This window comes from Bufo bufo, chromosome 4 (genome assembly GCF_905171765.1).
Source record: "Bufo bufo chromosome 4, aBufBuf1.1, whole genome shotgun sequence".
Lineage (NCBI taxonomy): Eukaryota > Metazoa > Chordata > Amphibia > Anura > Bufonidae > Bufo > Bufo bufo.
Genome location: NC_053392.1, coordinates 14055674 through 14070778, shown reverse-complemented (window position 1 = coordinate 14070778; position 15105 = coordinate 14055674). Strand labels below are relative to the sequence as shown.

The 15105-nt window shown below is 49.5% G+C and overlaps 1 protein-coding gene across 1 annotated transcript; it reads right to left on the bottom strand.

Annotated features, from left to right (window-relative positions):
- Positions 1–1340: 1340 nt before the first annotated feature.
- LOC120998354 (zinc finger protein OZF-like) lies at positions 1341–8918 on the bottom strand. Its single transcript, XM_040429020.1, has 4 exons — positions 8867–8918; positions 8092–8247; positions 7885–8008; positions 1341–2960 (listed from the first exon to the last, which is right to left on the bottom strand). The coding sequence occupies exons 2-4, from the start codon at positions 8113–8115 to the stop codon at positions 1807–1809; spliced, it is 1302 nt and encodes a 433-aa protein (XP_040284954.1). The 5' UTR covers positions 8116–8247; positions 8867–8918; the 3' UTR covers positions 1341–1806.
- Between the last annotated feature and the right edge of the window lie 6187 nt (positions 8919–15105).

Genomic DNA, 15105 nt, shown 5'->3' with positions numbered 1-15105 from the left:
AGAATGAGGATGAAATAATGGATGGCATACCAGTTAGATCGGTGAGGGATCTACACTGGGATAACAGTGGAAAGATGGCCAGACTTACACTAGGTGTATCCCCAGGAATCTGAACCAGGTGTGGTTTACAGTAGACTTAGACAGCCTCCTTCACCCTCCTTTTTGTCATTGACAGGAGGCTGGCCAATTTGAATGCAAAAAGTGGAAGGTTGTATGGCATAATTCTAATTTGAGCAAAAACATCTTGTAGGTGTCCCCGAGTAGGATAATGGGACCACCAAGGTTTACACAACATTTTTACCAACCCAGGCATACCAAACACAAATATGAAATATTAATCAGGCCAACCAATATATAATTTGGTAGGTTTCCTAAGGCTAAAAATCCTGGTGCGTGTGCTTGGAACACGCTGACTTACAGTGATGACATCAATTGACCATGGGACTTCCATTCCAATATTATAATCACTCACATTTATCATCATTACATTTACACAGAGAAAGCTTCATTCCAACAACTCCTTTTTGGTGTGTTATTTCTGTGTCAGAGTGTATAAAGTTATTTCCAAGTTTACTTGGTGATCCCTGAGCGCTACTTGTATTTTCCTCTCTTTGTGAGAAACCCATCAAGGAATGTCAGTAGTATTAAGTCAGAGCAACTGGACTGGTATTCCACAAGTCATCCGACTGTCTTTGTAAATTACAATACCTTATATGAGAAATCTCCATGGTTCAGCCATGGAGGTAAGGTGTTGATTGCATTTGCATTACTGATGTTATTAGGTGTAATTGTACTGCATCAGGAGAGGTGTTAGGACAGCATTGTAAGTGGCAGTGTATATTGCCGGAGATTTCTTGTACAAGTCATTCTATGTGAGAAAGGAATTCAGATGACCAGAGAAAAGTCTTCGAGAAAAAAAAATACATGTTCAGTTGGTCTGATTTATTACTACTGATATATCATGACCTAGATGAATGAAGACCTCCACAGACCGCCAAGGAAGATATGAGATGTATAACTGGCTGTGCAGGATCTCTATGGGAGAGTAGGCAATAAAAGCTCCATTGGAAGATTCCAATAGACAGTAAGGCCTCATTCACACTTTTGTATTTCGGTCGGTATCTTGTATCAGTATCTGTAAGCCGTAACAGGGAACGGAATAAAACAGAGAAAAGTATAATGGAAAGTCTTCCATGTTCGGGAGCTACTCCTATTTATATCCTACAAATACTGGTGTAAGATACTGACCAGAATACACAAGTGTGAATGAGGCAAAGAGAAGGAAATGGAAGGAAATAGAAGATCATTTTTTATTTTTTTACTAATTATTGTCAACGCAATTAGTTATTTCCCCATCACCTTTATCTTGATATATTGTATTAATGAAGAGCAAATACCCATTCCATATGTCCACATAGGTTACATAAAAGTCTACAGGAGGTGTCCTTCCGTTTCTCACTGTGTCCCCCTGGATTCTCCTGCAGTGCTGGCGGAGGTATGAATACGGTAAGAAGCAAGGTCCATGGGGACAATCATCTTCACAGCTCTGACAGTAAACAACGCTCTTCTTCTTTTTCCTCATATCCACAATACTTTTCCTCCATGGATCCTGGTCACTGTTGACCTCAGGAAATATAATTTGGCTCTTTGGCAGACCCAGGGTAATTCCACAGAAAAATATACTCTCATATAGGCTGTTTAATGCATGTAAACACTTCCCACATTCCAAACAAGAATTTCGTTTCTTCTATGTGTGAATTCTCTGATGAGTTTCAAATTCTGATTTTCTTTTTCACATGAAGAAAATCAAAATGTCGTCTCTCCTGTGTGAACTTTCTCATGTGCAACAAGACTACACTTTTGTGTAAAACAGTCACCACATTTGGAGCATATAAATGTTTTTTCTTCTGTGTGCATTTTCTGATGAACTTTGAGGTTCTCTTCAGTAGTAAAACGTATCCCACATTCAGTACATGAATACGGTTTCTCTCCTTTGTGAATTCTCTGATGTGAAACAACATGTGCTTCTCTGATAAAACACTTTCCACATTCTGAACATGAATACGGTTTCTCTCCTGTGTGACTTCCCTGGTGAATCTTGAGGTTTTCTTTAGTGATAAAACATTTGCCACATTCTGAACATAAAAATGGCTTCTCCCCTGTGTGATATTTCTCATGAGAAACAAGATATGACTTTTGTGTAAAACCTTTCCCACACTCTGAACATACATATAGCTTCTCTCCTGTGTGAGATTTATGATGTTCAGCAAGATCTGATTTATTTATAAAACAATTCCCACCTTCGGAAAGTGAAACTGGTTTCTCCCCTGTGTGAATTCTCTGATGTGTAACAAGATATATCTTTTGTGTAAAACATTTGCCGCATTCTGAACATGAATATGGTCTCTCTTTTGTGTGACTTCTCTGATGTCTAACAAAATTTGGTTCATCTGTAAAACATATCCTACATTCTGAACATGAATACGACTTCTCTCCTGTGTGAACTGTCTGATGTTTAGCAAGTAGTGACTTTTTTGGAAAACATTTTTCGCATTCTGAACATGAAAATATTTTCTCTGTGTGAATTCTCTGATGTCTAACAAGTATTGACTTTTTTGTAAAACATTTGCCGCATTCTGAACATGAATACGACGTCTCTACTGCGTGAATTCTTTTGTGTCCATTTAGAGCTGAGATGTTTTTGAACTTTTTTCCACATTCCTCACACTGAAAACTTGTAACTTCTTCTGGGCCGGTACTTGTGATAGCAATCTGTGATTGGTCATGAGAAGGTTCCTTATGATTAGGAGCATTATATGACAGATCTGTTCTGTGAAGTCCTGGATGGACATTACAGGTAATGAGGTTTTCTCCTGAAGAGCCATGCCCGATATCTTCATCTTCTCCTTCATAATTTAGCGATAAGATGAAGTTTCCCTCAGAGTTCTTACTGGGATTTTCTGTTAGGATTAAAAAGAGATTTTATGTTTTTTTTCCAAACAGTAAAAAAGACAATTCTATAAGCTTCCTATCAGGCTGAGTGCAGTTTTTGATGTCAAAAGGAAGGAGAAGAACAAGTCCTTCCTTTATACACTGCTCAAAAAAATAAAGGGAACACAAAAATAACACATCCTAGATCTGAATTAATTAAATATTCTTCTGAAATACTTTGTTCTTCACATAGCTGAATGTGCTGACAACAAAAGTACACAAAAATAAAAAAATGGAAATCAAATTTTTCAACCCATGGAGGTCTGGATTTGGAGTCACACTCAAAATTAAAGTGGAAAAACACACTTCAGGCTGATCCAACTTTGATGTAATGTCCTTAAAACAAGTTAAAATGAGGCTCAGTAGTGTGTGTGGCCTCCACGTGCCTGTATGACCTCCCTACAACACCTGTGCATGCTCCTGATGAGTTGGCGGACGGTCTCCTGAGGGATCTCCTCCCAGACCTGGACTAAAGCATCTGCCAACTCCTGGACAGTCTGTGGTGCAACGTGACGTTGGTGGATAGAGCGAGACATGATGTCCCAGATGTGCTCAATTGGATTCAGGTCTGGGGAACGGGAGGGCCAGTCCATAGCATCAATGCCTTCGTCTTGCAGGAACTGCTGACACACTCCAGCCACATGAGGTCTAGCATTGTCTTGTATTAGGAGGAACCCAGGGCCAACCGCACCAGCATATGGTCTCACAAGGGGTCTGAGGATCTCATCTCGGTACCTAATGGCAGTCAGGCTACCTCTGGCAAGCACATGGAGGGCTGTGCAGCCCTCCAAAGAAATGCCACCCACACCATTACTGACCCAATGCCAAACCGGTCATGCTGGAGGATGTTGCAGGCAGCAGAACGTTCTCCACGGCGTCTCCAGACTCTGCCACGTCTGTCACATGTGCTCAGTGTGAACCTGCTTTCATCTGTGAAGAGCACAGGGCGCCAGTAGAGAATTTGCCAATCATGGTGTTCTCTGGCAAATGCCAAACGTCCTGCACGGTGTTGGGCTGTAAGCACAACCCCCACCTGTGGACGTTGGGCCCTCATATCACCCTCATGGAGTCTGTTTCTGACCGTTTGAGCAGACACATGCACATTTGAGGCCTGCTGGAGGTCATTTTGCAGGGCTCTGGCAGTGCTCCTCCTGTTCCTCCTTGCACAAAGGCGGAGGTAGCGGTCCTGCTGCTGGTTTGTTGCCCTCCTACGGCCTCCTCCACGTCTCCTGATGTACTGGTCTGTCTCCTGGTAGTGCCTCCATGCTCTGGACACTACGCTGACAGACACAGCAAACCTTCTTGCCACAGCTCGCATTGAAGTGCCATCCTGGATAAGCTGCACTACCTGAGCCACTTGTGTGGGTTGTAGACTCCGTCTCATGCTACCACTAGAGTGAAAGCACCGCCAGCATTCAAAAGTGACCAAAACATCAGCCAGGAAGCATAGGAACTGAGAAGTGGTCTGTGGTCACCACCTGCAGAACCACTCCTTTATTGGGGGTGTCTTGCTAATTGCCTATAATTTCCACCTGTTGTCTATCCCATTTGCACAACAGCATGTGAAATTGATTGTCACTCAGTGTTGCTTCCTAAGTGGACAGTTTGATTTCACAGAAGTGCGATTGACTTGGAGTTACATAGTGTTGTTTAAGTGTTCCCTTTATTTTTTGGAGCAGTGTATTTCCCATTTATATGAATCCTTTCTTGACTTTGGCACAAAATACTGAATCAAAAACTGAACTAAAAGAAAATCATTTGTGGTCGTGTCCTTATAATTATAATGGATGGGTGATAAAATCCAGGACTCTGCTCTACACTCACCGATCACTTCTATTACATAAACCCAGACCTGAAAACATTCAGAAATCTGAGAATCCCACCCTTCTCTGACAATCAGGCCTGTCCTCTGCCCGCACAGTTGGTCCTTAGATATCAAGTGGAGATGATTTTATTACAATAACCTAAACTCTTCGTGAACGGCCTATTTTAGACCTTACAGGGGTTGTCCACTCCTTTATGATTAATAGCCTATCCTCAGGCTAGGCCTCCAGTATCTGATTGTCAGGGGTCCCACACACCTCTGATTAGGTCCATCCATTGTGCTTTGGACAGAGCTGGTTCCTGTAGTGCAGCTACTACTGAGATGAATGGAAGCAGCACTGCAGTAACCGGCTTCGTCCACAGACTGAGCAGTGTAGTTCCAGCGCTGACTTCCTGCACCGGAACTACTGCAGAACAGCTGATCAGCAGGGGACAAGGTGTTGGATCCCCACCAATCAGATAGTGAAGGTCTATCCTGAGGACAGGTCATCACTTGTAAAGGAATAGACAATCCCCTTATTTGTTGTAATTGTTTATTTTATTTATTTTTCAGAAAATAGCAATAGATAAAAACTGTCAATCCATGAAAGTAATACAATTCATATACATCTATAAACATTCTCAAAGCACAAGTCACTGAAATGTAATGTCATTTTCTCATACAAACCAGTCGGACTAAGTCAGATAACTAGCAAAAGGTCTTCCAGTTCTTCTGACCTATCACTACTGATATACCATGACCAAGATGAATGAGAACCTTCACAGAAAGCTCAGTAAGGGTTGTGGCTGTACCAGGTTACTACAGCACAGCTGCCCCTAACTTTAATGGCAGCTGAGCTGCAGTAACCCAGCAGGGCCACTGCACTTTGAACGGCGCTGTGTTTCCTATTTCATTAACGCTGGGTTCACACCTGAGCGTACCTTGTTGCGCTCTGTATGCACAATTTTATCAGGCGTCTCACATACGCGGCTCCGGAAACAAGCAAAAACCCATTGTCGCGCGTTCCCGAAAGTCTATGTACGGGAACGCGCGACCATACGCCCCAAAGAAGCTCCTGTACTTCTTGGGGCGTAGGGCTTTTACAGCGCGTTCGTACGCGCTGTAAAACGCTCAGGTGAGAACCATTCCCATAGGGAATCATTGGTTCTTGCCTGTTGAGCGTTTTACAGCGCGTAGGAACGCGCTGTAAAGCGCTCAGGTGTGAACCCAGCCTAAAGGTGCTAGATCCTTCAAGGAACAGCTGACCGTGAAGGAGTGGCAATCAGACCTTTACCGATCAGATAATAATGCCATATGCTGAGGATAACCCATCAATATCAAGAGCCTGGAAAACCCCTTAAGGCTACTTTCACACTTGCGGCAGTGTGATCCGGCGGGCAGTTCTGTCGTCGGAACTGCCCGCCGGATCCGCCGATCTGGATGTGACTGAAAGCATTTGCGAGACGGATCCGGATGCGGATCCGTCTCACAAATGCATTGCAAGGACGGATCCATCTCTCCGCTTGTCATGCGGACCGACGGATCCGTCTTGCATCTTTTTTCACATTTTTACCGGTCTGCGCATGCGCAGGCCGGATCCGGTATTTTGAATGCCGGATCCGGCGCTAATACATTCCTATGGGGAAAAATTCAGGCAAGTCTTCAGTTTTTTTGGCCGGAGATAAAACCGTAGCATGCTGCAGTTTTATCTTTTGCCTGATCAGTCAAAACGACTGAACTGAAGACCTCCTGATGCATCCTGAACGGATTACTCTCCATTCACAATGCATGGGGATATACCTGATCAGTTCTTTTGCGGTATAGAGCCCCTGCGACGGAACTCAGTGCCGGAAAAGAAAAACGCTAGTGTGAAAGTACCCTTAGGTGGTTAAACTGAGTTTCCTCAGACCCTGACCATCACTGCAGCCGTTCATCGCAGCCGGCGTGCCTCCAAAACCTGATGCTAAGCCGAGTGTCCAGCCTGGAGCATGAGAGGATGGAGAGAAGAGCTGGGAGAAGATTTCTCCTGCACTGTACATAACACAGGGGTCACTGCCCGGAGTGCTACTTTACTGCAGCTGTAAGGTGGAGCCTCACCTGAAGAAACCTCCCAATTCCCTTCCTCCATTCATGATTCCATACCTGTGGTCACATGGACTGGAATGTCCTCCTCCATCTCACTCTTACACAGGGGATCGCCCATCATCCGCTCTTCTTCATCCTCCACTTTAATATCAGTCAGATCTTCCCCCTGATTTGTCATCTGTAACAATTCAGTACAATACAGCAGACAGGTGGGAAATCTAACAGATCCACATAAGAGACCCCCACTATCTATGACCCCTCTATGACTGCAGGACCCCCCTATATAGATGTGTATAGGGCTCAGCTCAATGTACCTGATGGTTCTCTGGGAGCTTCTCTTCTTCATCTTTAACCTCAGCCTTAATATCCATCAGATTTTTATCCTGAAGAAGAGAAATATAAAATAATCTTTGGTTCAATCCCTTTCTGGTCAGATTCTGGTGAGACTTCAGCTCCATCTACCTGATGGTTCTCTGGGAGCTTCTCCTCTGGACAGTCCTGGGAATACAGAGGACGGGGACATCTCTCGGGGGGATTTCTCTCTATGAGTCCATCTGTAGGAAACACACAGGGACAGGAGAGATTATTACATGTGATGATGAGATGATGGGAGTAGTATACATGTGACTTATGGCAGCCTCCCCCCTCCTTACACTGCTGATCGCCACATAAATCCATCTCATCTTCTTCATCTTTAACCTCCGCCTTAATATCCATCAGATTTTCATCCTGAAGAAGAGAAATGTAAAATAATCTTTTGTTCAATCCCTTTCTGGTCAGATTCTGGTGAGACATCAGCTCCATCTACCTGATAGTTCTCTGGGAGCTTCTCCTCTGGACAGTCCTGGGAATACAGAGGACGGGGACATCTCTCGGGGGGATTTCTTTCTACGAGTCCATCTGTAGGAAACACATCGTGAACGGATAGATTAATTACATGTGATGATGAGATGATGGGAGTAGTATCTATGTGATCTTTACACTTTTCTAATCAGGACGATTACCTGGTGATGTCAGAGGCTGGGGAGCCTCCATCATGGCCTCCTTGTACAGATCCTGGTGTCCTTCTACATACTCCCACTCCTCCATGGAGAAATAGACCGCCACATCCTGACACCTTACAGGAACCTGACAACACAATGACACCGTCATCACCCAGACCCCTCCAGTGCTGTTACTGGAGAATTTCCCAGCATTCCCAGCAGTGTCACCTCTCCAGTCAGCAGCTCCATCATCTTGTGGGTGAGCTCTAGGATCTTCTGCTCATGTATCAGGGGGGGAGGCTCTGTGATGGGGGTCCTGCTCCACCCTCCTGACTCATGGATGATGGGAGTCACCACCGATTTCTTCTTCACTATGGTGTAATCCTGTGAATGGAGAGAGACACTTAGGGAAAGAAATTCCTTCCTGACTCCAGATCTACACTCAGAATCCCTCCCTGGATCATGGCCCCATCTCCAGTAATCTAGTCACTAGAAGCTGGAATATTATTACCCTCCAGACCTCCAGGCCCCTTCTGGACTCTTCTAGAGAATCCCCCATGACTCCTTCCTCTGGCAGAGAGCTCCATAGTCTCACTGCTCTTACAGTAAAGACTTCTCTTCTATGTTGGTGGAGAAACCTTCTTTCCTCTAGATGTAGTGGAGGCCTCCTTGCTATAGTCCAGTATCATCTAGATGTCAGACTAGTGGTAGAAATCCTCCCTCCAGGCCACACTCCGGCCATCTCCTCCTCTGCTTCCTCTCCTCCTGGGTACAACATGCCTACTTACCTTCTCATGGCTCCTACAACATGACTATTGGTCTCCATGATCCATCACTGACCATACTGGTGGCTGATCTTCAGGTTCTCCATCACTTGGAAGGTCTGGAGGCGGTTCTCCAGGACCCTGGACTCTTCCTATCACTTCCTATGATGGATTCTCCTTCCCGATGTCTGACTTGTGACAGAATACAATAAAGAGGAGAGAAATCTAGAAAAGTTTACCTCTCCGCTCAGCAGGGAGATGATCTCCAAGGTGAAGTCTAATATTCTTCTGCTGATCTCCTTCCTGTCCATCCTTGGTGGTCATTCAGGAGAAGAGGAGAGACCTGGAGGCTTCTAGTACTGCAGGCGCCTTTATGAGGAGAGGAGAGACTGGAAATCCTCCAGGGACAAGAGCATTAGTGAGATCCAGAACCGCACTTACTGCTCCTGGAGAGACCCCGCTTCTCAGAGCCCCCAGCACCGGGGATAAAGGGGGATTCTGGAGAAATGGCTGATACCAGAGAGAAGAAGAGGCTCCAGACACCACAGCAGTGACTACCGACCAGGACCTGCTCTGTATCTGCTGCACTGCAAGAGCTGAAGGACCTGCTCTGTATCTGCTGCACTGCCGGTAGATGCTAGAGTGGAGTTGTTAGAAGGAGGTCTGTGATGTCACTGGTCACATGCGCCTTCATGGTCACATGACCAAATGTGGGAAGTGCTGACAAACCCGGACTGTAGCAGCTTGTGGAAGGAGGAGGAGGGGCTGTGTAGCTGCCCAGTGAGGGGGGAGGGGCTGCAGTCCTGGAGGACACTACACAGAGCTTCACTGGGAGCGGGTGAGGGGCAGCGTGTGGAGCTCATATATGAGGGGGCAGGTGGAGCACTCAGGGGCAGCGGGGTTCAAGTGGAGTGGAATCTGGTGCAATTACGGGGTTTATAGTACAAATCCGGGTGTATTCTGGGGCCATGAGGGTGCAGATCTGGGGAGGGGGCTTTATGGGGTGTAAATCTGTGAGGGGGGCATGTGGTGTATTCTGGGGGACATGAGGGCGCAGATCTGGGGAGGGGGCTTTATGGGGTGTAAATCTGTAAGGGGGCATGTGGTGTATTCTGGAGACATGAGGGTGCAGATCTGGGGAGGGGGGCTTTATGGGGTGTAAATCTGTAAGGGGGCATGTGGTGTATTCTGGGGGACACGAGGGTGCAGATCTGGGGAGGGGGCTTTATGGGGTGTAAATCTGTGAGGGGGCATGTGGTGTATTCTGGGGGACATGAGGGTGTAGATCTGGGGAGGGGGGCTTTATGGGGTGTAAATCTGTGAGGGGGGCATGTGGTGTCATTGGGGGACATGAGGGTGCAGATCTGGGGAGGGGGGCTTTATGGGGTGTAAATCTGTGAGGGGGCATGTGGTGTATTCTGGGGGACATGAGGGCGCAGATCTGGGGGGGGGCTTTATGGGGTGTAAATCTGTAAGGGGGCATGTGGTGTATTCTGGGGGACATGAGGGTGCAGATCTGGGGAGGGGGGCTTTATGGGGTGTAAATCTGTAAGGGGGCATGTGGTGTATTCTGGGGGACATGAGGGTGCAGATCTGGGGAGGGGGGCTTTATGGGGTGTAAATCTGTAAGGGGGCATGTGGTGTATTCTGGGGGACATGAGGGTGTAGATCTGGGGAGGGGGGCTTTATGGGGTGTAAATCTGTGAGGGGGGCATGTGGTGTCATTGGGGGACATGAGGGTGCAGATCTGGGGAGGGGGGCTTTATGGGGTGTAAATCTGTGAGGGGGGCATGTGGTGTATTCTGGGGGACACGAGGGTGCAGATCTGGGGGGGCTTTATGGGGTGTAAATCTGTGAGGGGGGCATGTGGTGTATTCTGGGGGACATGAGGGTGCAGATCTGGGGAGGGGGCTTTATGGTGTGTAAATCTGTGAGGGGGCATGTGGTGTATTCTGGGGGACATGAGGGTGCAGATCTGGGGAGGGGGGCTTTATGGGGTGTAAATCTGTGAGGGGGGCATGTGGTGTATTCTGGGGGACATGAGGGTGCAGATCTGTGGAGGGGGCTTTATGGGGTGTAAATCTGTGAGGAGGGGGCATGTGGTGTATTCTGGGGGACATGAGGGCGCAGATCTGGGGGGGGGCTTTATGGCGTGTAAATCTGTGAGGGGGCATGTGGTGTATTCTGGGGACATGAGGGCGCAGATCTGGGGAGGGGGCTTTATGGGGTGTAAATCTGTGAGGAGGGGGCATGTGGTGTATTCTGGGGGACACGAGGGTGCAGATCTGGGGAGGGGGCTTTATGGGGTGTAAATCTGTGAGGGGGCATGTGGTGTATTCTGGGGACATGAGGGTGCAGATCTGGGGAGGGGGCTTTATGGGGTGTAAATCTGTGAGGGGGGCATGTGGTGTATTCTGGGGGACACGAGGGTGCAGATCTGGGGAGGGGGGCTTTATGGGGTGTAAATCTGTGAGGGGGGCCATGAAGGTGCAGATCTGGGGAGGGGGCTTTATGGGGTGTAAATCTGTGAGGGGGCATGTGGTGTATTCTGGGAGACATGAGGGCGTAGATCTGGGGAGGGGGGCTTTATGGGGTGTAAATCTGTGAGGGGGGCATGTGGTGTATTCTGGGGGACACGAGGGTGCAGATCTGGGGAGGGGGCTTTATGGGGTGTAAATCTGTGAGGGGGGCATGTGGTGTATTCTGGGGGACACGAGGGTGCAGATCTGGGGAGGGGGCTTTATGGGGTGTAAATCTGTGAGGGGGGCATGTGGTGTATTCTGGGGGACACGAGGGTGCAGATCTGGGGAGGGGGCTTTATGGGGTGTAAATCTGTGAAGGGGGCATGTGGTGTATTCTGGGGGACACGAGGGTGCAGATCTGGGGAGGGGGCTTTATGGGGTGTAAATCTGTAAGGGGGCATGTGGTGTATTCTAGGGGACATGAGGGTGCAGATCTGGGGAGGGGGGCTTTATGGGGTGTAAATCTGTGACGGGGCATGTGGTGTATTCTGGGGGACATGAGGGTGCAGATCTGGGGAGGGGGCTTTATGGGGTGTAAATCTGTGAGGGGGCATGTGGTGTATTCTGGGGGACATGAGGGTGCAGATCTGGGGAGGGGGGCTTTATGGGGTGTAAATCTGTGAGGGGGGCATGTGGTGTATTCTGGAGACATGAGGGCGCAGATCTGGGGGGGCTTTATGGGGTGTAAATCTGTGAGGGGGGGCATGTGGTGTATTCTGGAGACATGAGGGTGCAGATCTGGGGAGGGGGGCTTTATGGGGTGTAAATCTGTGACGGGGCATGTGGTGTATTCTGGAGACATGAGGGTGCAGATCTGGGGAGGGGGGCTTTATGGGGTGTAAATCTGTGACGGGGCATGTGGTGTATTCTGGGGGACATGAGGGTGCAGATCTGGGGAGGGGGGCTTTATGGTGTGTAAATCTCTGACGGGGCATGTTGTGTATTCTGGGGGACATGAGGGTGCACATCTGGGGGGGGCTTTATGGGGTGTAAATCTGTGACGGGGCATGTGGTGTATTCTGGGGCCATGAGGGTGCAGATCTGGGGAGGGGGCTTTATGGGGTGTAAATCTGTAAGGGGGCATGTGGTGTATTCTGGAGACATGAGGGTGCAGATCTGGGGAGGGGGGCTTTATGGGGTGTAAATCTGTAAGGGGGCATGTGGTGTATTCTGGGGGACACGAGGGTGCAGATCTGGGGAGGGGGCTTTATGGGGTGTAAATCTGTGAGGGGGCATGTGGTGTATTCTGGGGGACATGAGGGTGTAGATCTGGGGAGGGGGGCTTTATGGGGTGTAAATCTGTGAGGGGGGCATGTGGTGTCATTGGGGGACATGAGGGTGCAGATCTGGGGAGGGGGGCTTTATGGGGTGTAAATCTGTGAGGGGGCATGTGGTGTATTCTGGGGGACATGAGGGCGCAGATCTGGGGGGGGCTTTATGGGGTGTAAATCTGTAAGGGGGCATGTGGTGTATTCTGGAGACATGAGGGTGCAGATCTGGGGAGGGGGGCTTTATGGGGTGTAAATCTGTAAGGGGGCATGTGGTGTATTCTGGGGGACATGAGGGTGTAGATCTGGGGAGGGGGGCTTTATGGGGTGTAAATCTGTGAGGGGGGCATGTGGTGTCATTGGGGGACATGAGGGTGCAGATCTGGGGAGGGGGGCTTTATGGGGTGTAAATCTGTGAGGGGGCATGTGGTGTATTCTGGGGGACATGAGGGTGCAGATCTGGGGAGGGGGGCTTTATGGGGTGTAAATCTGTGAGGAGGGGGCATGTGGTGTATTCTGGGGGACATGAGGGCGCAGATCTGGGGGGGGGCTTTATGGCGTGTAAATCTGTGAGGGGGCATGTGGTGTATTCTGGGGACATGAGGGTGCAGATCTGGGGAGGGGGCTTTATGGGGTGTAAATCTGTGAGGAGGGGGCATGTGGTGTATTCTGGGGGACACGAGGGTGCAGATCTGGGGAGGGGGCTTTATGGGGTGTAAATCTGTGAGGGGGCATGTGGTGTATTCTGGGGACATGAGGGTGCAGATCTGGGGAGGGGGCTTTATGGGGTGTAAATCTGTGAGGGGGGCATGTGGTGTATTCTGGGGGACACGAGGGTGCAGATCTGGGGAGGGGGGCTTTATGGGGTGTAAATCTGTGAGGGGGGCCATGAAGGTGCAGATCTGGGGAGGGGGCTTTATGGGGTGTAAATCTGTGAGGGGGCATGTGGTGTATTCTGGGGGACATGAGGGTGCAGATCTGGGGAGGGGGGCTTTATGGGGTGTAAATCTGTGAGGGGGGCCATGAAGGTGCAGATCTGGGGAGGGGGCTTTATGGGGTGTAAATCTGTGAGGGGGCATGTGGTGTATTCTGGGAGACATGAGGGCGTAGATCTGGGGAGGGGGGCTTTATGGGGTGTAAATCTGTGAGGGGGGCATGTGGTGTATTCTGGGGGACACGAGGGTGCAGATCTGGGGAGGGGGCTTTATGGGGTGTAAATCTGTGATGGGGGCATGTGGTGTATTCTGGGGGACACGAGGGTGCAGATCTGGGGAGGGGGCTTTATGGGGCTTAAATCTGTGAGGGGGGCATGTGGTGTATTCTGGGGGACACGAGGGTGCAGATCTGGGGAGGGGGCTTTATGGGGTGTAAATCTGTGAAGGGGGCATGTGGTGTATTCTGGGGGACACGAGGGTGCAGATCTGGGGAGGGGGCTTTATGGGGTGTAAATCTGTGAGGGGGGCATGTGGTGTATTCTGGGGGACACGAGGGTGCAGATCTGGGGAGGGGGCTTTATGGGGTGTAAATCTGTAAGGGGGCATGTGGTGTATTCTAGGGGACATGAGGGTGCAGATCTGGGGAGGGGGGCTTTATGGGGTGTAAATCTGTGACGGGGCATGTGGTGTATTCTGGGGGACATGAGGGTGCAGATCTGGGGAGGGGGCTTTATGGGGTGTAAATCTGTGAGGGGGCATGTGGTGTATTCTGGGGGACATGAGGGTGCAGATCTGGGGAGGGGGGCTTTATGGGGTGTAAATCTGTGAGGGGGGCATGTGGTGTATTCTGGAGACATGAGGGCGCAGATCTGGGGGGGCTTTATGGGGTGTAAATCTGTGAGGGGGGGCATGTGGTGTATTCTGGAGACATGAGGGTGCAGATCTGGGGAGGGGGGCTTTATGGGGTGTAAATCTGTGACGGGGCATGTGGTGTATTCTGGGGGACATGAGGGTGCAGATCTGGGGGGGGGCTTTATGGGGTGTAAATCTGTGAGGGGGGCATGTGGTGTATTCTGGGGGACATGAGGGTGCAGATCTGGGGAGGGGGGCTTTATCGTGTGTAAATCTCTGACGGGGCATGTTGTGTATTCTGGGGGACATGAGGGTGCACATCTGGGGGGGGGCTTTATGGGGTGTAAATCTGTGACGGGGCATGTGGTGTATTCTGGGGCCATGAGGGTGCAGATCTGGGGAGGCGGCTTTATGGGGTGTAAATCTGTAAGGGGGCATGTGGTGTATTCTGGAGACATGAGGGTGCAGATCTGGGGAGGGGGGCTTTATGGGGTGTAAATCTGTAAGGGGGCATGTGGTGTATTCTGGGGGACACGAGGGTGCAGATCTGGGGAGGGGGCTTTATGGGGTGTAAATCTGTGAGGGGGCATGTGGTGTATTCTGGGGGACATGAGGGTGTAGATCTGGGGAGGGGGGCTTTATGGGGTGTAAATCTGTGAGGGGGCATGTGGTGTCATTGGGGGACATGAGGGTGCAGATCTGGGGAGGGGGGCTTTATGGGGTGTAAATCTGTGAGGGGGCATGTGGTGTATTCTGGGGGACATGAGGGCGCAGATCTGGGGGGGGGGGCTTTATGGGGTGTAAATCTGTAAGGGGGCATGTGGTGTATTCTGGAGACATGAGGGTGCAGATCTGGGGAGGGGGGCTTTATGGGGTGTAAATCTGTAAGGGGGCATGTGGT

What these genes read in the sequence shown, in the direction of transcription:
- LOC120998354 (XM_040429020.1), bottom strand. Translation starts at nt 8,115, where the DNA reads ATGATGGAGCTGCTGACTGGAGAG. An exon ending in TGGAGCTGCTGACTGGAGAG is followed by an intron (nt 8,009 to 8,091) that starts GTGACACTGCTG and finishes TTGTGTTGTCAG; the next exon opens with GTTCCTGTAAGGTGTCAGGA. An exon ending in CCAGCCTCTGACATCACCAG is followed by an intron (nt 2,961 to 7,884) that starts GTAATCGTCCTG and finishes TAATCCTAACAG; the next exon opens with AAAATCCCAGTAAGAACTCT.